This window comes from Pseudonaja textilis, chromosome 16, assembly GCF_049901715.1.
Source record: "Pseudonaja textilis isolate UNSWEBS1 chromosome 16, rPseTex1.2, whole genome shotgun sequence".
Classification (NCBI taxonomy): Eukaryota; Metazoa; Chordata; class Lepidosauria; order Squamata; family Elapidae; genus Pseudonaja; species Pseudonaja textilis.
The window spans coordinates 9,620,115-9,643,061 of NC_142005.1; the positions used below are offsets into that span (position 1 = coordinate 9,620,115).

The 22,947-nt window shown below is 43.2% G+C and overlaps 1 protein-coding gene and 2 long non-coding RNA genes across 3 annotated transcripts; all 3 read left to right on the top strand.

Moving 5' to 3' along the window:
• The first annotated feature begins 270 nt into the window (after positions 1-270).
• On the top strand, positions 271-3,130 carry LOC113449232 (uncharacterized). Its single transcript, XM_087914253.1, has 3 exons — positions 271-364; positions 982-1,242; positions 1,381-3,130. Exons 2-3 carry the CDS (start codon positions 997-999, stop codon positions 1,897-1,899), a joined length of 765 nt encoding a protein of 254 aa, XP_087770379.1. The 5' UTR covers positions 271-364; positions 982-996; the 3' UTR covers positions 1,900-3,130.
• Positions 3,131-8,524: 5,394 nt separating this feature from the next.
• On the top strand, positions 8,525-9,588 carry LOC148124598 (uncharacterized). Its single transcript, XR_015739662.1, has 3 exons — positions 8,525-8,583; positions 8,924-9,122; positions 9,219-9,588. It is a non-coding gene; the product is annotated as an uncharacterized LOC148124598 (long non-coding RNA).
• A 10,143-nt stretch (positions 9,589-19,731) lies between these two features.
• On the top strand, positions 19,732-22,305 carry LOC148124599 (uncharacterized). The gene is made up of 2 exons (XR_015739710.1): positions 19,732-19,820; positions 21,128-22,305. It is a non-coding gene; the product is annotated as an uncharacterized LOC148124599 (long non-coding RNA).
• The last annotated feature ends 642 nt before the right edge of the window (positions 22,306-22,947 follow it).

A 22,947-nucleotide genomic window follows, 5' to 3' on the forward strand; every position in this document is an offset into this window, starting at 1 on the left:
GAAAAATCCGGCGTGCTTTGAAAAATTGAGTTGTAGATCTATGAGACACCCGAAGAGTAGGAACGGGCAGGAATAATGAATTAGTAGCCCCTGTCAATTGCAAGGTGGAGGGGTCTAAGAACTTCTCTCTGCCCAATGGGCCAATGAAGAAGATTGGCAGATATTGCATCAAACCATCTCAGGAAGCAAGGTTCAAGAAGGGAGTTGCCTTCTTAAAGACAGTGATTAATCCAGCCTTGTGAAAATTTAGAGTCATCCTGATTTGCACACACTATCAGAAGGGCTGGGCTTGGGGACCATATAAAAGTGTTTGACATTGGGGAACAACTTAATTCCTTCCAGCATTATTGCAGAGACTTGTCAGGTAAGACTTTCGGCTCTTAGCACTTCTCGATGGAGTTTTAATTTCATCCTGATAGTCTACATTTCTTGGGTGGCTTGGATAATCTCTTTCAGCTCCAGTGATGTTATTACTGCTGACACAAGCTTCTACTCATCTTGCTACTGGGGTTACTACTTGTGCTACTCCAGTGTGTAGTTACGATTCCTAGGACTGTAACTTTGGGTGGTAACTATGCATTAAGGGTAACTCATCCAACAGGGCGTTTATTATACGCAGGTGATTCATTCTGCATTTTGTGTTGTTTGATGGAAAGCTTTTTATGGGCTATCTTTGGAAGATGATATATAAATTGTAATAATCAGAATAAGAGTTGGAAGGGGCCTTGGAGGTCTTCTAGTCCAACCCCCTGCTCCAGCAGGAGATCCTATACCATTCCAGACCAATGGTTGTCCAATCTCTTCTTAAAAACTTCCAATGTTGGAGCAATCACAAGTTCTGGAGCAGATCCTTGGAGTTTCTTCACAGGCTTGGGAAGCTCTTAATGATAAAGCAATTTGATCATTCCTTTCTTGCAAATGTTTTGTGTCTGCGAAAAGGTGAGAACATCAAATGTGAAACCTTTGCTCTCTGATTTTCAGGTTTTTGGAGTGAAAATGGCATCTTCCCACAACCAGCATCAATGCAAGCAAGCTCCTACTTTGCCACCTGAAATCTGCAAGACAGGGCCATGCCCATCAGAGCAACAATGCAAGCAACCCCCGGTTGTGGAAGTGCCAAAACCTAAGCCATGTCCTCCACAGGAGCCTCCCTGCAAGGAGCCACCAGTGGTGGTCATCCCAACTCCGTGTCCAGAGCCTAAGCCATGTCCTCCACAGGAGCCTCCCTGCAAGGAGCCACCAGTCGTGGTCATCCCAACTCCGTGTCCAGAGCCTAAACCGTGTCCTCCAAAGGAGCCTCCATGCAAGGAACCTCCAGCTCCAACCCCATGTCCTCCAGAGGAGGAACAGTGTTGTCAACAGAAATCTCAATACAAGAAGCCACCAGTCATCCCGACTCCATGCCCAGAGCCCAAAAAACCACAAGAGCCTCAATGCGAGGAGCCACCAATTGTGGTCATCCCAACTCCGTGCCCAGAACCCAAACCGTGTTCTCCAAAAGAACCTCCATGCAAGGAACCACCAGCACCAACTCCATGTCGTCCTAAAGAACCAGAACCATGTCCTCCAAAGGAGCCAACTCCAGATTGTCAACAGAAGACTCAATGCAAGCAGCCTCCAGTGGTGGTCATCCCATCTCCAGAACCTGAACCGTGTCCTCCACAAGAACCTCCGTGCAAGGAGCCACCAGTCGTGGTCATCCCAACTCCGTGCCCAGAACCCAAACCGTGTCCTCCACAAGAACGTCCATGCAAGGAGCCACCAGTCGTGGTCATCCCGACTCCGTGCCCAGAACCCAAACCGTGTCCTCCTCAGGAGCCTCCATGCAAACAACCACCTCCCTGTGACCAGCAGCAGCAGAAGAAGCAGCCATGTTCATGGCCACCCCAGAATAAATGAGCGAGTCAGTGAAGAATCCATCTTTCCAAGTCTACATCTTCTCACGTCAAACATACCTCATCTTTGTATTCCTTTGAAATGCTTTAAGAAATTCTTCTAACATTGTAGAAGTCTCACCCACAGGGGAATTATAGCAAATGATAATCGATTGTCCATAAATGTGACCATGTTTCAATTTCCAACCAGAGTGGATTTTTCAACAGAGGTGCAATATAACCTCAAATTTCTTTTTCGGCATTTCCTGTTTATGTTAATCATACCATTTATTCTGCCTTAGCAGTCATATTCTTGATAATCTCGCTCATCTGTAAAGTTTGTAATTACTTCTTATTCTTTGTGCCATTTATATATATCCCCAAAGGAGGTGTGATAGGAGATTCGGTAGATTTTCCACACCAGCAAGTCTCAAGGAACACCGCAGGGTTGGGTGTCAGTGAAACGCAAAGCTAGCTTAGACCTCCAAAGGTGGACTTTGAGACATGAGCGAGAAGGTCCACCATGTTATTTAAGCTCCTCCCCTTCACTATCAGGAGAGACCTATTTTGTGACCACCCTATTCAGCTATTTGTCCCACCGTGTAGATAAGACAAATTCCTAAGTCAACTAAAATGCCAGATCTGTTCTCGGTAGAGAAGAAATTGTGGGTTGGTGGTTCTCCAGAGGTTGATAGACTATAAATGGACCCGTGGTCAATGGTCCTGTTGGCTAGGATGGGTAGGGATTAGACTATAAACCATATCCCAAGGGCCATACATTCTTCATCTTGGTTTGGAAAGACCAATGCCCCCTTAGATCCTGCAAGATCTCTTTTGAAAGGACCCCAAGTATCTTCTGGAATGGCAAGACCCATCAGAAGACACTGGGAAGCTCTTCAATCTTCAGGGAGATGATCAGGAGAAGCTCAACTTATCAGCTGCTAATGGAATATTGAGGAAAGAATGAAACTTTTCAGGGTTTCTCCATCAGAGTTAACACCCCCAAAATAATTAATCTTCAGAAAATCATGGTTTTCAAGTACAGTAATGCAAGTTTATTTTTATTTTTTTTAAAAAAAATTGGCTTGCAGGAAGCTGCTTTTGCCGGATGACACCCGTGTCATGATAGGGTTACAAGTGTGTCTCCTTTTCATGGGGTCAACATGTTATCCTACAGATGCTTGAGTCTGCACACTTCAGAATTTATCTTTAACCAACTTGTAAATAAATTGAATGAATAAAGGAAAAACAATGAATCTGTTGACTTTTCTTTTGAAAGTTCTATATCCAGTTTGGGTTAAAAAAAAAAAAAAAACAACGCATCCGTTTTGCTTCCTGGGAATTCAGTATTGACTTTAATTAAAAAGAAAAATACTAATTATACAGAGCAAGTAGAATGTCTTAAGGAATGTGGGGGGGTAAAACAGACAATGGTTGGACAGATGTAGATCAGTTAACGTCTTCCAGTTCAATTCCCAAACTAGGCCAACTGAGATTGGCCTCAACAAGATGACATACACAGATAAAACACCTCCCAGATGTGAGGGATAGTGCTCGTGCCAAGTCTTATGCAAGCAAATTTGAGATCTGCCAAATCTGAACTCATGCTAAGATGAAAAGTGGGTCATTTAGAAAATCAGTTCGGACATCCCATGTAGTCAGAGTCCACTATATGTAGGTCACATAGACTAGATTTAGAATTTGGAAGCACCTTGACTCTTATTTTGGACTAACTGAGAAGATGACCTCAAGCAAGTAGCAGAGACAGAGGTTTTGGGGGTGGCCATTTTATCTTCTCAGTTTTCTAATCACACCTCACTGATGGAAAGGAAGGTTTGTCACATGACGTTTCCTGGAGAACATCAACCACTGCTAGACAATCGTCTTGAGGTCAGGATTTCAGGACCATCAACAGAAGTGCAATTAGTGGGCCTTCCAAAGAGTGTAGAGTGACAAGGTTGAGACAATCCCACCACGCTCCAAAGGATACCAACCAGAGATGGGTATTCAGCAGGTTCTGACCAGTTCTGGAGAACCAGTAGCGGAAATTTTGAGTAGCTCAGAGAACCAGCAAATCCCACCTCTGACTGGAGATTTGACAGTATCCTTCCGCTGCCACATCCACCAAGCCACCCCCACGGAACTGGTAGTAAAAGGTTTTGAATCCCACCACTGATGCCAACCTCATGTTTCAGCAGAACCAGTTGATCAAGACTTAAGCTGGAGGACTTCTAGATGTGTCCACTTCAACTCCCAGAATTCCCCAGGCACCATGGCCCTCGAGAATTCTGGGAGTTGAACTCTCCGCAACAAGAGATTAGATGATCCACTTAGATCAAGAACAGAGAAGGCCTTCTGTGAAGCCACTGGTCTACTCAAGGTCTACCTACTCCAAGCAACCTTTTGGTGAATTAAGCTCTAAAGGCTGAAAGTAGAGATTTTCTTGGAAGCTGTTGTAACTTATCAGTGGAAAAAAAAATACTCTACTGATAAGAAGTCAATTAACAAGGGATATGCAAACAACAACAAAAAAACAAATTGCACCGTTGCTAAGAAAGAGGAGAGGGTTGTGTAAGCTGATGTGTATGCTGATGCAAACACAACATGGGATGCTGACAGTACACAATTAGTCTACCGCTTGTACACTGATTTATGCTAGATTATAAGAAAAGCAGATTTACTTCCCTGACGTGTTTATTCACTTTCATTCTTCCTGGTTCTTCCTCCAGCCTCCAATTTGTGGGAGCTGGCTAGTTCTTATCAGAATAAAAATATTCTTGCGTTCTTGGCTGAGCCAGCAGTCAGCAGTCTTGCAAAAATTCACATCAGGAAGTGTGTTGTTTTGTTTTTGTTTTTTAAAGACAGATCTCTGCGGGCTGAATTTGGGCAGGAAGAAAAGGAGAAAAGACATGAGGGCTCATTTGTGGAAGAAGGAAGAAAGTTAAGGAAGCGGCATGGAAAGGGGTTTAATACAGGGATTAATTAGTTTGTACGTGAATTATCTTCTCTTTTTTTTGCGGACGGCGGAAAGCATTCTGGAAAAATCAGAGGGAAGCAATACTTCAGCAGTTTCTAATTTATTTATTTTTGAAAACAAAATTATTTCCCTGGCACTTAATTTTAACATTTTAGAAGCTAGGTTTCTGGAATTCATAGCCGGATTACCTGGATCTGAAAAACCTTAGAATTTGAAATATATAAAATACTTGGATTTAGAGGGGGGGGAAAGTCAACATTTGGGTTGGGTTGGGTTGGGTTGGGTTGAGTTGGGGATAGTTCATCCCATTCCTTAAAACTGTTACCGACAGTAGAGATTTGACTGGGACAATACTATGGGTAGGATTAAAGGAATTGAACGGTGGTCTTAAGTTCACACAATTTTAAATATGCAAGGGAGGCAAGCTTGTTTTCTGCCCTTCTGAGGAGTCCAGCGAGATGTTGGTGGATCCAAGATTTGTTTCGATGCAAGAAAACGAAGCTATGCAAGAAAGCAACCAAACGGCAGAATGAAATGTAGAGAGGAGGAATGAGCACTAGGAAGGTCATGACAAAAACAAGGACAAGAGCGAGGATTTGCTCACAAACTAACATTTATTGGTAGGCTTCCATCTCTAGGTGAGGGACAACTTCCTAAGGGAGTTTAGCACTGCTGCTTGGGGTGGCAGCAGAAACACCCCTCCTTTCCAGATGGGCAGGTGGGATTCTGGCATGAACCTCCAGTTGATCCTGAGCAGGGAATTCCAGTTGTCCCCAGGCATTGAGGTCCAGTTGTCCCTGGGCATTGAGATCCAGAAGATCCTGGGCATTGAGGCCCAGACGAGGCACAACAAGTCGATGGCTCACATGGCTTTGAGCACCTTGAAGTACACCGGGGAGACACCGGTGGGACACATGGGGTCTGCTTGCACTGCTGTTGAGACATCTTCAGCTCAGGGACAACTGAAAAGATACAGAGTAAAGATGCATTTTTTGGGGTCACGTAGAAGAACCCAAATCTCTTCCGTGACTAGAGTTACAACCCAAACTTCTCGTTCTTCAGATTTGGAGCAATACATTTGATTGGGTTCACAGGCCACCGTTCTGGTTCATTTGTCAACCTGGTCACCCTAGCTTGTTCGGCAAATCACTGACAGATTTTCAGCTAAATTCGTGTGTGGAACAAACCCTGGTTCTTAAAGATCCGAGTTTCCCGGCTAAGTTCGTGCAATCTTCAAAACAAGGAGATGGAGATAGAAGAGCGAGAGAGTCAGAGAGGCAGAGAGAGGGGAAGAGGGGGAGGGGGAGAGAGAAAAACGGAGAGGGAGAGAAGAAGAGGGAGAGAGAGGAAAGGAGAGAAAAGAGAGAGGAAGAGAGAGAGGGGGGAAGGAAAAGGGAGAAAGGGGAGAGGGAGAGAGAGAGAAGGATAGATGAAGAGAGATTGTTGTGTGTTTTAACTACGATAATAAGAAGCAACATAAACTAAAATAGAACCAAAAATGAAGAAAGAGAGAGGGACAAATAAAAGGAAAAAGCTAAAATTGCAAAACAAAGTAAGAAGATAAACAGAGAAAAGGAAAAGTAGAAAATATACCAAGAAGTGATTTCCCATTTTCTTCAAAGCAGTTACAAGTACACGTATAGTTTAACCTCCCTCTCTCTCAGGTTATGCCATGACTCATTTCTTTCTCAACCTTCAAAAGAAGGACTCCAAAGTGGAGATCAAAGAGAATCACGTGGAGAGAGCAGGACTAGCTGTCCACCTTTTGAAATCACACCACCTTTCAGCTAATGAGCATTGCCATGATCTAAAATAACCAAACGGAGCTCCTAAGGACGATGTTGGGAAGGGCCATTCATTAAGTAAGAATATGAATGACCACATGCGAAATCTCGGCTTCTCATCTTGAGCCATGAATTGTGAAAGAGATCTGATTCTGATCAAGGCTGAGGAAGCTTTTTTCTTTTTTAACTGAGAACCACAACCAAATGTCTTCTCCTGCGCAGAAGAAGACATCAGCCTGAAGGAAGCTGAGCATTTCTTCTCCCCAGAAAATGAAGAGGTCTACCCCATCCTAGATAAAATCGCTGTTTTCCATAATTAACTTCCCACTAAAGGACCACCAAAATCCCATTCATTCAACGTTAGACATCACTCAAGCTTGAAAATATAATCACCACAAGTATATCTTGAGGAATGGGTACCTAAGCTGAGTTTGCACCTGCTTTCCAATAGATATGGTTGCAGACAACCTTTGCTAGATCGTTGCCTGGGCCAACTGACTATGGAAATTGTTGACCCTTGATGAAGAATTGGGCAAAGAGAAAGAGAGATGTCCCAAAGCAAATAGAATCAACTTACTCACAACTTGATGACAGACGGCGAAGCTAAAGGAAGGCTGAAAGCTTTGTCAGGTGTCCAAAGGAAAGATCTTATATAGCTCCCCTTGCCATAATTCATCAGGAGACATGGATGACAAGGTCTGTGTCTTTCAGGAAGATTGATAGAACGAGAAGCCACCCTGGTGGCATCCTGGGGCTTTCCGCTCCTAAATTTCCCTTTTTTTTTTCTCCAAAAGAAACATCCACCCTCATGGAGAACAACATGTCTCTCTTAATTAGGCTTTGATAGATAGCTGAGTGGTGGCTAATGAAGCATTCATGAGTTTGTCTTGGCTGATAGCCATCAACTTCAACAGGCATCATGTGGGGAGGAAGGCCAGAAGGAGAAAGTCCAGGCCATAAGGAGAAGGCCCAGCAGATTCTTCATTCCAGGATACAACCCTCTCCCCGAAATCTATGTATACATTCTTAGAGGGATTAGTTACCCACGTTAATTAAGTTGACCTCAACTGCAGGCAAAAGTTAAATTAAAGCCAACTTGGAAAAGAGACAAGATTGTCCATTGGGTTATGAAATGTTCCCCTACCGTGAATCTGCTACTTAAGGTGCCTTCTGTTGTAGGGGTTGTTGTTATTTTATTCTTCGTGGGACAAAGACCAAATAAAATGCTGATGTTCTTTAGATGCGTCAACTCTGATCATAAACTTAGCATTTATCCAAGTAATGTCACTGTTTTTTCCCTCTTTGTCTTCTTCTTCCTCCTCCTCCTCTTCATCACCTACTACTTCTTCTTCTTCTCCCAAACATTTCTGATATTTTGCCAAAGTATTTTCAGATCACTCTTTAACCGCTGCCCCCCTCTTCTTCCCCAAAAAATCTTGGTCAAGGAAGGACAGTCTTGCAGAAGGATATTTGGACCAACGTGTGAATTTCAAAAATCACCCAGAATTCACTCTTAACAGAGTTTGACCATCTCAGGAGATGAAGACTGAAAAAATGGTCCTGGATTGATGATATATAAGAAGACCAAAGTGGAAATAGTGGAGCGAGAAGACCTCAATGATGGTGGCCATCACATTTGACTTCATCACTCAAACTCATCACTCTCTAAAGGAAAATTGCACACCCTCATTAAGTCGGACATGTTTTCAAAGCAGGGTGTTTAATTACTGAAGAAAAAGAGCTAAAAATCACACAAGTCCATTTGAGGAAGATCTCTTGATGACAAGAGGGGTGTTGAAGCTGCATGAGTCTTCAGTCACTCATGTTGACTTCCTGGGTAGGTTAGAAGTAGAAGGACGTCAATGGGTATAAAAAGACCAGATGTGGCTCTGGATCCAACAAGCGTTCCTCTCCTCCTGCCTGAACAGAGTTCATACTTCGTCTTTGGGTAAGTTGACTTCGGGATGGTTGTCTCTTGAGCGGCGGGCAAAGTGGTGTATCTTCCTCGGGTTTGGCACAGAAGGAAGGAGCCTGATGCCTCTTTTTGGCTCTGGTGGACCAGGATATGGGACCAAACATAGCTTTCCTTTGAATTTTGGGGGAAGGGAGATTGTAAGGGGGGGAAAAAAAGGAGAGGAAAAGCAGGGATGTTGAGGGAAGACATGTCTTCTCCTGAAGATGGAGAGATCCTTCAACTGGAGATCATTAGTTTTATTCTTCTGAAGGATCCCAGGGCCAGTTTTGGTGATTGAGGAAGAGATTTCCATGGGCCTTTTCTTTTCTTTCAGACCACCCCCCAAAAAACCAACTCTACAATGCAGCAGAGCAAGCAGCCTCAAGGATTCCCCCCAATGGGCCAGACCACCAACCAATGCAAAGGACCAGCTGTGCAACAGGGCCAGTGCCAGGATGCGGCACCATCCCAAGGCCAGAGCTCGGGAGTGAGCCAGGTCCAGTCATCTGGTATGAGCCAGATGCAGGGAAGCAGTGTGAGCCATATGCAGGGAAGCAGTGTGAGCCATATGCAGGGAAGCGGTGTGAGCCAGATGCAGGGAAGCGGTGTGAGCCAGATGCAGGGATCAGGAGTGACCCAGGTTCAATCCTCAGGGTTTGCCCAGAGCCATCAAAGTGATCTGGGTCAGAGCCATGGATCTGGCATCAGCCAGTGCCAGGGATCAAGTGGAGGCCAGTGCAAGGGATCTCCCGTGGATCACTGCGGCTGCTCACCTGTGAGCCAGGGCAAGGGATCAAGTGGAGGCCAGTGCAAAGGATCCCCCGTGGATCACTGCGGCTGCTCACCTGTGAGCCAGGGCAAGGGATCAAGTGGGGGCCAGTGCAAAGGATCCCCCATGGATCACTGTGGCTGCTCACCTGTGAGCCAGGGCAAGGGATCCTCCGTGGATCAGTGCGGGAGCTCCGATGTCCACCAGGGCAAGGGGTCAAGTGGAGGTCAGGTTAAAGGAGGCCCCGTGGACCAGTGCAAAGGCTCCAAGGGCAAGTACTAAGGATCCGCCGAAGGTGCAGAGCACACTGGGCACTGCCAATCTTGACCACCAAAGATCCAGCCTGTGCTAAGGGTGCTTAGCCCACTCATCCCTCTCCAGAGGAACCAAGCTACCACAAATGGACTTTGGAAGTCTCCAATCTTCTCTCTGGCATCCTTGACCTTCGCTTGCCTCTCTACTCTTCCGGTTCGTCAGATTCGAAGCCAAGCTGTCCGGCCGGCCTCGCATGATGTTCTCCAACCTGCTCCAAGAGCCTGGACTTGTCCTCTATCTTCTCTGTCATGCTGTGCAACCTGTTTGCTTTTTGATATGGTCCCCAACAAGGCCAGTTGTCAATAAATCTTTTTCCAAGCACCCTGGAGTCTCTCATGTTGACTTGGTTGGTTGGAAACAGGGAGGGCTTGGGAGAGCTGACGTACAACAAGCATCGTCAGCTGCCACCTTTACGCTTGCTACCATGTGGTGACAGTCTACCTTGAACACTGGGGAGGGCGGATGCTTAGGGGAAAGTGAAAGTAACGGTTGTATGTCCGCAAGAAGCTGCCTCAAGGTCACCCAGCTGGGAGAAGAAAGCAGCTGCATAGTACCAACCTACACTTCAAGCAACGGTGGTATGCTACCAGTTCGACAACCGGTAGTAAACCGGTAGTAAAAATCATTAGGGTCAAACCAGTAGTTTAAAAAAGGGTTCTGATCAGCTGACAGGATAAAAGACCAAAAAGCATCTGGGAAGGTGGGAGGGTCACTCCTAGCTTTTCATTTCTTCATCCTCTCGGCTGATTGGTTTGTTAGGGGCTCTCTGATTGGTTTGTTAGGGTGCATGCATAATCACCCACTGAAATGGTAGCGACTAAGGTAGGATCCCACTCGGGGGTGGTGGTGGGATTCAACCGGTGTTAACAACCGGTTCGGTGAGAGTGCATTTGGTGCATTTTGCGCAGCGGTTGCGCAGCATTTGAAAAGCCTCTTCTTCCCTGCTTTTTCAACTTCAGATGTGCCCGCGCAAAGCGGCTGAGGTTGAAAAAGCAGGAAATAAAGGTCAGGTAACAGCCTGGGCGGGCAGGTGAGCCAAACGGACGACCAGAAAGTTGTTGCAGCAAACCGGCTTGGTGTCAGCTGCTCTACGGAGCTACCGGTTCTATAAAACCAGGCCGAACCGGTAACGTCCCACCCTCGATCCCACTACTGGCTTCAAGGGACCCTTCTGAAAACATCTTGCTTGAGCCCAACTCGCTCCTGGGGAAGCAGGGAATCTTGGGGGTCAGGAGGCAGTTAAGGGAGGGGGAAGTTTAACTTAGGGATTCGAGGCCCACGATTCTCAGTTCTGGCTTTTGCGATGCTGCCTTACGTTTGACTTCTGATCAAGCGGGTGGCTTTCTCAGCACGTGGACCCGAGGTTTAAAGCGGCGGCAGGTTTGACAAACCTGGTTTTCCTGCTTTGACGGAGCTTGTTGTGGAGTGAAGGAAGGAAAGAAGCTTGGGTGGATACGGGAAATGAAAACGCTGCTCCCACAAATAACTTAAATTTACAACCTCATGTCAAGCTTCGAGAACATTCTTCCTCTCCTCTGAGGTTGAACTCTTAGCTCTAAGGTACACTGCCCCGGTAGGTAGAGGATCCATTTATTGATTTATTTTTGCACAGGGAGTCCTCAGCTTGCAACAGTTCAAAGTTACAACGGCCCTGGGGGGAAAAAAAGGAGCCTACGGTCATGTTCCGCACTTACGACCATTTGCAGAATCCCTGTCATCCCGTGGTTTATATTTGTATGCTGGACAACGGATTCACATTTATGACAGTCACAGCATCCTCAATCCCCTATTTTTTGACCTTCTGACAACGGGGAAGCCAGATTCACTGAACAACCGTACGACTAACTGAACAACCACAGCGATTCCGTGAACAAAGGTGAGCGGGAATGTCATAAAATGGAGCAAAGCTCAGTTTCTCACTCAGCAGCATCCGTTTTGAGCTCAGTTGCTGTACATCAAGGACTACCTGGGATTAAAATACCTCAGGTTCATCTTTCTTTCTTTATATATATATATATATCAATTTTATTAATTTTCTCTTCTTTACATTTATTAATGCTTAATAAACTAAAATAATAAAATAATAGAGGTTCGTCTTTCTTCAGTCACCGCGGTTGTTTCCCCAATCCAGATAACTTTCAAATCTGCTCACAGTAAAATAACTTAAGGGATAGACTGGAAGAACTTCAGGGTGCCCCCCGGACCTTAAGAAATGCTTGAAGGAGTTCTTGAAAATAGTACAATAAAGAAAGATTTTTCAATGAATGGAAACATAAGGGTTTTTTTTTTCCTTCCTCTGATATTCCAGACAGCTGCCAACTTTTAACCCTCTGCTAAAAAGAAAAATCTCATACATGTTTGGACAAATCTCATCATGAAGGTGGATCCCAGCAACCTGGTTTGTTGTTGTTTTCCCACCATCGTCAGAAAAAGAAAGAAAGAAAATCTGTCAGCGTGATTTGGGCAAACGCCCCATTTCCTTCAGGTGGCTTCCTGCTCTCTCTCTCTCTGGGAATAATATATGGATTTTTAAAATAATAATAATAATGGGTATCAGAGTCTCTAAAACCTGGCAGAATTAAGGTGGGAGTTTACGCTTTTCTCAAGCCTGAAAAAGATCTTTTTAACGGTTGCATTTTTTTCCACACAATGAAGTCATGGCTTTAGCAGGTGGTAGCCTGGCCTGTTTGTGGGTTCAGAAGCTGAGCAGGGTCAGTCCCGGGTCGAGTTTGAATGGGCAACTTTCTGGAATTCCCACCACTGTAGGCTAAACTTTAATTTTTTTTTCATAAACATCCACAGAGTCACAGGAGTTCACTGGAATTTGCACGAAATTCACATAAACAGGGAGATTGCGACTGTTCGAGGTGATTTGCTTCGCATCCATGGCAAAAAGGGTGTAAATGGGGTGTGCCTCCCTTAATTGTAATTATTTGGATGTATTTTATGAAGTTTCGGGGGGTTAAAAAGTGCCATGAAAAAAAACAAATAGTAAATTGTGCCAGAGAAAGAATTTGCTAACAGATTTCGTTGGATTTATTTATTTGATTTGATTTGATTTATTTAATTTGTCAATCACTTACAAGATAACTAAGTATAAACATGAGTAAGAATACAGGAAATAGATACGAATCAATGGGGACAATCAGACAGGGATGTTAGGCACGATGGTGCACTTATGCACGCTCCTTACAGACCTCTTAGGAATGTGTATTCTCTCCCTTCCTTCCTCCTGCTCCCTCCCTTCTTTTCTCTCCTCCCTCCATTCTTTTCTCTCCTTCCTTCCTTCCTCCTTCCTCCCCCCTTCCTTCCTTCCTTCCTTATTTTATTTTTTATTTTATTTATTGATTTGATTTGTCAATCGCTTACAAGATAATAGGTATAAGCATAAACACGAGTAAGGATAAAGGAAATAGGTACAAATAAATGTGAAAAACAGGACAAGGACAGTAGGCACGATGGTACATGCACGCCCCTTACAGACCTCTTTAGGAATGGGGGTGAGGTCAATCGTGGTTAGTTTGAAGTTAAAGTTTTGTGGGGTTAGACGATGTAACAACAGAGTCAGGGAGTGCATTCCAGGCATTGACCACTCTCTTGCTAAAGTCGTACTTCCTGCAATCACAGTTTGGAGTTTGTATCTGTTGTGTGCTCTTGTATTGTTGTGGTTGAAGCTGAAGTAGTCATTGACTGGTAGGACATTGTAGCAGACAAATTTTGTGTACTATGCTTAAGTCCAACCATAGGTGGCGTAGCTCAATAGTATAATAATGGGTGTATAGTATAATAATAGGCGTAGTTCGATCCTATCTTCACATCAGATTCATTTTCCCAACTCAATCGACCCACCAATTCTCGTCAACGGTATGAATTTCATATCCGGAGTTGATTTTCTTCTTCTAAACCAGTTGAGAAATCCAGATTAAACTAACACCTTTTTTGATTTCAACATCCGAATCAAACCAAATGACGGTCTGAATTATCAAATCAAATCGGAGTGGATTGGATTGAGAGGGGCATCGTCTTTGTTTCATTCTTCAATTTCAGGGCGCACACCTGACCCCGAAGAAGTCCAAATTGTCAAGGGCAACTCATTGTGTCACTGATTTAAGATGCTAGAAGGATAACTAGAAATCGGTTAACGTAGGGAATGCGAGGACTCGAGCGGTAGGGACTCTGGGCAGGAAGTTAGCAAGCCCCTGTTTGAGTACCCAAGAGGGTTGAGCTCCTGGCCTTTGCTCCAACTCCTGCCAGGGATGTGAAAGGACCCCCCACCCACCCAACTGGGTGTTCCCTTGGCAATGATGATGTCCTTGGCTAGTCCTGTCAACCTGGAAGGACCTTGATGCTTCTGACACAAGTGTTAAAAAAAAAACACCTAACCTTGAACCAGGGAAGAGTCTGGCTTTGCATTTTAATGAGATGAACTGAAATGCATTCATTATTCCTATATTTATTTTTATTTTTGCACACCGCCGCCACGTTTTGTATGGTAGCAATGCCTCACAAAAATAACACAACTCTTCAGAGATCAGATAATGCCACAAGATAAAGTCTTTATTTCTTACAAACCCAAGCGTTGGGCCTTTTGGCTCTTTGAAGTCTCTTTTTCTTACATCGCTTTTGGTTCCTTTGCCAAAGGCATCCCCTGCCTACCGTAACAGAAAATCCCGGAAACTTACACAATTTAAGGAAAGGAGACAGCCATTGAAATGAGAGAAGCTCAAACATCTGGAAACTCGGAAGAATTGAGGGATGCTCAAACATCTAGAAACTTGGAAGAAAGGTTCCCCAAAACCAAGTACACGAAGAGGTCAGAAAAGGTGAGGGAGGAGGTCAATATTGAGCTGTTATGGGGATGCTTTTTTCATCATGGGGACTTTTTCAACAGCCTTTATTTACAGCACGGGTCAGGGCACTGGCAATCACACGGACAAACTCCCTGAGGTTTGACACAGATGCTGTCAACAGCTTGTCCTGCGCACTTCGGAGCACATGGGGGAGGGCAAACAGGGACGCAGGCCTCCCCGGCAACTTTAACGCTTGGGGTTGCACAGATGGGCACATCGCAAGGACAGGCCGGCACGCACACTTTGCATTGTGTAGCGCATCCCTTTCCGCAGACGGGTGGTGGAAGGCAGGGCTGCTTGCACTGCTGGTATGGATAAGACATTATCCTTTTCTTTTAAAAGAAAGAGCCAATCTGTGAAAATAAGTAGAAGAAACGTCATTCCTGGTTGGCACATCCTCAGAAGATCTCAGACACTCGTGAAGGTAGCTTAAAAGGACATCAAGTTGATGAGAAAGATTATCTAAAGATCTGAACCCAGCCAGAAGTTTTCATCTCCAGAACTTCAGCTCTGCTTTGATAAGAACAAATCTGCTTGTTACTCCAGGATTCATTTCAACTCTTCTCAAAACAGTGACCTTAGATTTCTTTCCGCCCTTAAGGGACCTGTCCTCCTGGAAATATTGATCTATGACATCATGTCTTGTCCTTTTCCCTTTCATCTTCTGTCTGGTGGGATTTCCATTTAAATCCACTTCAGAACCAGCAAGAATAGCCTCAAGAAACATCATTCAATAAGGAATACATTTACCTACTGGAGAATTTTCTTGGTAGCAAACAATTACATGTCACCATTAGCAATCTTCTCAAATGTAACTGTCCATCCTAAAGATGGATTAAAAGAAGATGCAGGACCATCCCAACAGTTTCCTAGAACCCATAATTTCATCCAGTGATGATCAAAATCAACGCACTTTGGGCTTACCTAAATCAGTGCCAATCGCCAAGTTGAGAAGAAACACCATCCACAACCAAGAACCTCTTTTTATACCAGTTGGTTTGAAAATGAGTGCCAGAAAGGAAGCATCTTAAGTGTGAAGAACTTGCGGTGATGGGGTTTTTTTTCCCCGAGATGACTTCAGGATGTTACACCTACATAATGTTTAAATTGCTAGTTGGAAATAATTATTCCAATACCCTTTTTTGTAATTGAATGTAGATCTCCCTGTCTTGAGGGCTCTTGGTCACCTGAGCTTACTTTGAAGTCAATCCCTGGAACGTTACAAGACCTGATCTTCGCTCTCCCTATCAGCCACTGAAAAGTGCGATTCTCAAAGGAATCTGATCCAAGTCAATTAGCTGATTTGCAAATTGCCCAAGGAAAGGGGGGAAAAAACGTATTTTGAAGACAACTGAAAGACATTTCCGGACAATTCAAGACAAGAATATTTGAAGGACTGCCACAAAGAAGAGGAAGCCAACTTATTTTCCAAAGCACCTGAAGGCACGACAAGAAGCAACGGATGGAAACGAATCAAGGAGAGAAGCAACCTAGAACTAAGGAGTAATTTATTGACAATGAGAATAATTAATCCGTGGAGCAGATTGTGTCCAGAGGTTGTGGGTTGCTCCATCACTAGAGGTTTTCCAAAAGAAACTGGACAGCCAGTTATCTGAAATGGCATAGCGTCTTTTGTTTAAGCGAGGGGTTGGACAACAAGACATCCAATGTCTCTTCCAATTCTTATTATTTGGTTATTGTGTTAAAGAAATGTCACGGAGAAGAGACAAATTAAGAGCACAAGGGAGGAGGAGAATGTCAGGCTTGTACAGTCAGAAATTGGGGTGGTTGTGATACCAATGGATGGATCAATAAACTGAAATAATCTAAACTAAATTAAACTAAATTGGATTATGCTAAATTATATTGAGCTAAACTAGATTAAACTAAATTAAACTAAACTGGATGAAACTAAACTCCATTGAGCTAAACTAAATTAAACTAAACCAGCTTGAGCTAAACTAGTTTAAACTAAACTAAATAAAACTAAACCGGATGAAACTAAACTGCACTGAGCTAAACTAAATAAAACTAAACCAGCTTGAGCTAAACTAGATCAAATTAAACTAAATTAAACTAAACCGGGTGAAACTAAACTACATTGAGCTAAACTAAATTAAACTAAACCAGCTTGAGCTAAACTAGTTTAAACTAAACTAAATAAAACTAAACCGGATGAAACTAAACTGCACTGAGCTAAACTAAATAAAACTAAACCAGCTTGAGCTAAACTAGATTAAATTAAACTAAATAAAACTAAACCGGGTGAAACTAAACTACACTGAGCTAAACTAAATTAAACTAAACCAGATTGAGCTAAACTAGATTAAGCTAAATTAAATTAAACTAAACTGGATGAAACTAAATGAAACATTGAGCTAAAGTAGATTAAAACAAACTAAGCATTTGGTTAAACTGGGCGATCCCCGTTTCCCATTTGACATCTGAGGGAAAAATCTTGACATGTCAGCAAAGGAGCACCACATGCGCACCACAAAGGAGAAATACTGAAGTACCCACAACAGAGGATTTAAATTAAAATTCGTAACTGCTGCAAAGGCGTTCTTTGTCGCTTCTTTAATTATCTGTTTCTTTGTTAGCTGTTTTCCTTACTTTTTCTTTTATCTTTTTTCCCTTCCTCTAACTTTTCTCTTTTCATAGTTTTGCTCTGGCTAATATATTTTTCAATAAGCATTGGTTTTGTTTTTGTTTTTTTAAAAAAAGGAAAAGAGAGAGAGGAGAGGGGGAATGCAACACTGCCTTTTTAAGTGTCACAAATTGCTCAATTATGTGGGACCGTCTCATGTTCCTTAATGAACCCCCAAAACGTGCCTTCTGCCTGACCCAAAGAGGTTGAGGGTTGGGTGAGGCTCGGCTGGTGACAGGAACAGGATTAAACAGAAGTCAAACCTCTAAACTGTTCATTAAGAAGAGAACATTTGATGGCTTAGCAGAACTAAAACAAAAGGGCGGGCAAGAATTACATGATAAAGAGATTTTAAGAAACTTGTTTGAGGCTTACTGGAAATCAGGATTTAAGAACAGGGTGTTATCTTCAACCCTTTCGTTCTGGAATGATTCTGCAAGAAACACACTGTTTGAAAAAGAGACTTTGATAATTTGATGTACAGCTGTGCTCCCAGGAGTTTCTCAGGCACCTGTCTCTTGCCAGCTGTACATGATGTTCAAATGTCTCCGTATATATCAGTATATCGTCCAGATATACTAATACCCCCCTGTACAAATGTTCAGACAACTGTTCATCTGAACGTGTTGGGGTTCTCCTGAATGGGTTGTCAAAGGGTCACTCAAGGGTGCTCATTCACAGCAGAATCCACTCCACACCTGGGTTGTGGTTGTAGGATGTAATCCTATTTAATCCACCCCCTTGAAAACATATGTTTCTGCAACCTCAACATTTGGGCTGTACGCTAAGCGTGGGCAGTTGACACAGGTGTGTTCAGTTGACTTAAAATGTAAAGAATTAGCTTCTTGGTGCCTTGCATTCATCTTGAGATGGTTTGGACCAGGCCCCACAGGAAAGGAATTTACTGTCACCCCCTTTTGATAAGGGAGATTTGAGCAATTACATCTCATCTTGGATTCTGTGTCCTATAATGACCTTCAGATCGTTCTTCTCAACCTCTGGGGTCAAAATGGACAGACGCTGCCAAGGTGGTCCATAGCACTATTGGTGGTCACCACTTCCAGCTTTCCTTACCGTTAGTAAAACAGGGGGGAATGGCAGCTCACCCAGGAACAATTCAAGCTTATTAGATACTATCTTGTCATAAATGTTCCATCATCCTTTAATTACAAACGCACAGCAATATTTCCAAGCTGTTATCAAATAACACGACAGTTTTATAGTTTTGGTGAACCTCTTAATCAAATCAAATGAAAAATTTTATCACGAGTCAGATAACGCTGCCGTAAAAATGCATAAACCTTGAACGAATCAATCGGAAAAGTAGATATAAAGTAGACATAAAATACAGTAAAATTACATAAAATAAACCCCTCTTTATAATCTTAACCCTGTTCAGGGGAATGCTCGGAGAGAGAAGGATAGCTATCAAAAACACAGAACTCAAAAAAAATCTATGCGATGGATTATTTTATCCAATTGATGTAAAGGAGAAAAACAATAGAAGAAGGGGGAAAATTACACTGAATTAGAATGTGTTTGAATGCGAGAAACAAATATTTATTTTGCCTCCAGGATTCTAGCAGTCTTAGAAAGGATCTACTCTCTAGGTTTCTTTCCTTTGGTCCATTATTTTTTAATTGGACCGAATCTATTGTTGTGATCTTCCATGTGGTGAGTCAGAGTTTTCCAAAACCAGCTGAGACAGGAAGCGCCCCATAATTGCATGTCTCAGAACACCTGAATGTGAAGCCACAAAAGTATTCAATAATAAATATTAAATGGAGAAATGCAAGATTCCAGTCCTCTTTGTCAGAGTGTTCTTGAGAATTTAGTCGGGTCATCAGTGATACTTAATTAATATGTCACCCTACAACTACAGCACCCGTCCCATGTGTCACTTAACCACTTAAACAATCAAGAGGCCAAAAAATGTGTATGGATTTCCATCTTAATGGAACTTGCTCGTAGCAATCAGCTTCAAGGTGTCGAACTTAATGTGATCTTGTGAGTTCCTTTCCTCTTAAATAAATAAACTAAATATTTTTGGTCAGATTCTTAGGACTTCTAATGGTGAAACGGGCATTTTTTCCAAATGGAGTAAAGTCTTTTTCTTTCTTTTTTCCTCCTAAGAAAATGGTCTGGTTTGAAGAAGGTGTAGCGCAAAATGGGAGAACGTTGGGACAATGTGGACCTTTCCGAAATGAACAGAGACCAAACTTTGGGAAGAGTTGAGAACTATCTCGGGTCTTCTTCTTGGAATCCAAAAATTTGAAAATTGGGGAAGGGGTGTTCACTATCCCACTATGTGGCCAGAAGTCTACATTCCTTTGTGGCTTGCTTTGGATACTGAATAAACAAAGTAACAAATTAATAGATCAGGAGATAAACGTTGTTTTTCTCTTTTTTTCCTCCTCCAGAGTCAGAAGAACGGGTTCCTTTTAATTTGCCTGTTGCCAGCAGCATTTAACCAAAATTTTTTAATGATAACTTGAGGAGGACTATTCCAGGAAAGTCTGTGGGATTGGACTTTTTTTCCGCGTTGTGTGGTATCACCACGAGGCTGGAAGAAGAGTATATAAGCGAACACCTTGTGGCTGAGTTTCAAAGCACCAGAGTTGTCTTTCTTTCAACTTGAGAAGATTAGAAGGTAAGTCCACTTTTTATATCTGGGCATCAGTCTCGTTCTCCATATGTGTTCGATTTTGTGGACACGGAGATGTTCTCAAGTAGGGATTTTGCAGCTGTGCTCGATGGACAGCGATGGTTGGGCGAGAAGTTGAAGATCTTCTCAAGAGATCTCCAGAGAGGATGGTCATCTTGAGAGAGATCATGAACCCAGAAAATTTAACTCCATCACTAAAGACTTGGCTCTTGACCAGGGCTTTGAGCAGCCCTGTGGTAGGAGATTTAGGACATTAATTTTGGAGTGACAATCATGGATCATTAAGTGGAAAGGAACTTTGTATGTTGGTTTGGTTGTCAACCAAACATCTTCCCATGTTTTGGTGTTTGTGAGCATATACCCAAGAATCAACTGAACGTAAGTCTTGTTCTTAACAGCTAAATTTGTAACAGTTCAGGTTTTCAAGTTCTGGGAAGGAAGTGTGAAAAGAGCTTTTAAAAAGTTGGGCCTGATCTTTCTTCTTCTAGAAGCGATATCATCTTCTGATGTTTCTTGTCTATTTCCCTCTCCAAGGCCCAGTAGACAAGTGGGCACGGGAAAAACCAACATCTTGTAGTAAATTTGTAGGTGTCATTGGTTTCATTTGTCCACCTTTCATGAAAAGTAGCAATTTGTTCTTTTGTCTAGTAGTTGGTATTTTACACTGAACTATAGTTAGAAGGCTCTTCCATCTCAGTGGATAAGACTGTGGGCTTGACTGCCAAAATGGACATTGTGGATTCTCTGTATCTCACAAAATCCAAATTGGTACCTGGAAAAATAAAGAACTGGACCAAAAGAGTGTAGAGAGATTGAGTTCCCCAACCTTCTTCGTCTAGACCAAATGTTAGGAAAAGCACTGGAGTATGCTGGCATTTGGCCTGGTGGGAAGGCCTTCAAGACTTGAAGGCATCTCAACTTTTCAAGCCAAGTTGGGTGTTTTTCTTCTCACTTGTTATCAGGAACTGGTAGTAACCTGAAAGCAACTTGTGACTCAGTTGGAACAATCCATTGGGATTGACTTGAATGAGCCACTGGATTCAAGGAATCAACCCAACTTGGTCCCAATTTGCCATTGAGTTCCATGGCTCTATTTCCTTCGAGAAGATCACACCCCCAAGAGCTGATCTCTATTTGATTCCAATTGGCGAGTATTTTGACCAAGAATGAAATTCCTCCCCACGATCGGGTCAATTCTGGTTTTGTAATTCCTTTCCCCCCCCCCCCCAAAGGTTGGTTCTTCCTGATCTCTGCAAAACAAAACATCTGTCTCCATTTCTTTTCCCTCTTAGGATCTGCAAGATGAACTATGAATATTTGTTCCCAGAGTTCCTCGAAGAGGCTGAGCCCTCCTTCTTTGAAGCCAGCGAAGATATCACGTTGCCTACCAAAGGGGGGACCTATTGCCCCAGGCCATATCCTCCTTATAAATGTGTTACCCCCAAACCTCGCTACTGCCGCCCCAAATATCCCTGTCCACCTCCCTGTCCACCTCCCTGTCCACCTCCCTGTCCACCTATTAGACCTCAATATCCATCTCCCTGCTATCCTTTGTATCCTCTTCCCCAATGGCCCAGACCATGTTACCCCTCCTACCCGTGCCAACGTTACCCACCTCAATGGGTCTACCCCAGGCCCTTGCCCTGTGGCCCCCAGAAACCCTACTGCCCTCCCTACTGGGGGCGCCCATGCTACCCCAAATACCTGCCCCAATACCCATGTGACTTCCTTGAGATCTACTAAAGAAGAAGTCATCGGTCACGTCTCACCCCTTCTACCATTGCCTCAGATTCATTCTGCCAAACCCTTTCCTCGGTCGAACGTCTTGACCTCCGTTCCTGGGTACCTTCTGGATTGTCCACCCCAAGTTCTAGTTTTGCTTGCTTTTTTGTTTTTGTTATTTCCTTCCGAGGCCAACCGTGAGGTCCCCAGGCCACCTCGGGGCTTCCAAGAGTCCCCGTGAGGTGGAGCTGTATTAGGTTTCTGCTGATGGAAGAATTGGGTATGTTCAGGCATGGTTTGAGAAAAGGAGGCAAAGGTGAGAAGGAAGAGAAGGAAGAGAAGGAAGAGAAGGAAGAGAAGAAAGGAGGAGAGAATGTGATTTGGAATCATCCCATCCAAGGGAAAACTCAAGGAACTGAAAGGACTCCAAAGACAACATAGGACTGGAAAACCAAGGACTATAGCAATTGCTTGTTTGAAGCATCCACGCCCAACGAGTGAGAAGAGACTATTTGGGGGGGTTGGAAATCCACATTTATTTTAAAGCCTATTTTTAACTCATTGTACCTTATTCTGGGAGGGAGTTTGATTTCTTGTCTCTTCTGAATGCTGGGGATTGGCTGAATTTGTGAATCTCATGACCTCTTTTTGCCTGCATGTTACCCCTGCTAAATTATCTGAATAACCCACTGTCTGCTCTTCAAAGGTGTCCTTTGTCATCAATAAAATCTGCTTTTCTTTGCATAAACCTTCTTGTGGTATTTGACACGTTTGTCCAATGGCTTCAGTTCATTATGTTCCTCAATCCATTTTCTCGAGGGATCAAAAGTCCCAACAAAGACTTGGATCAGTTCTATTTCATTCCAAGAGTGTTTAGATGACGTTACAATCGAAGCATAAAACATTGAGTTCCTTCAACCTTCTGTTGCTAGGAGGACATTCTGCCCTCCAAGGTGGAGGTCAGCTCTCTCTCCACTTTATGAAAAATTCTTCATATGTTTATCTGCCTTCCATGTTAACGTGGAGGACTTCAGAAATGTTGGGTTAGTTTTCACTGATTTAAAATTGAGTTGAGTTTGGAGTCTCTGGATGGTTCCATTGGATGCTACCCAGCTTCATTCAAATCAGACCAAATAATTGTATCGTGGTCATTAACCAACAGAAACCCAGTTTAATTAATAAGTATGTAAGGGGAAGTTTAGTCTTGGTAGCTTCATAGATGCTTTCGGGAAGTTTCTTTGACATTACTCCATTTCCTGGTCTAATCTAGAACCTGGAGTTTTCAATAACAAATTAACCAGATGTGACCTTGTTTAGATTCTCAGATCAAACAAACCCACCACCTTCTGAGAATAAAAAGAAGTTGAATGGTTGGGAGGAAAGCAAAGAA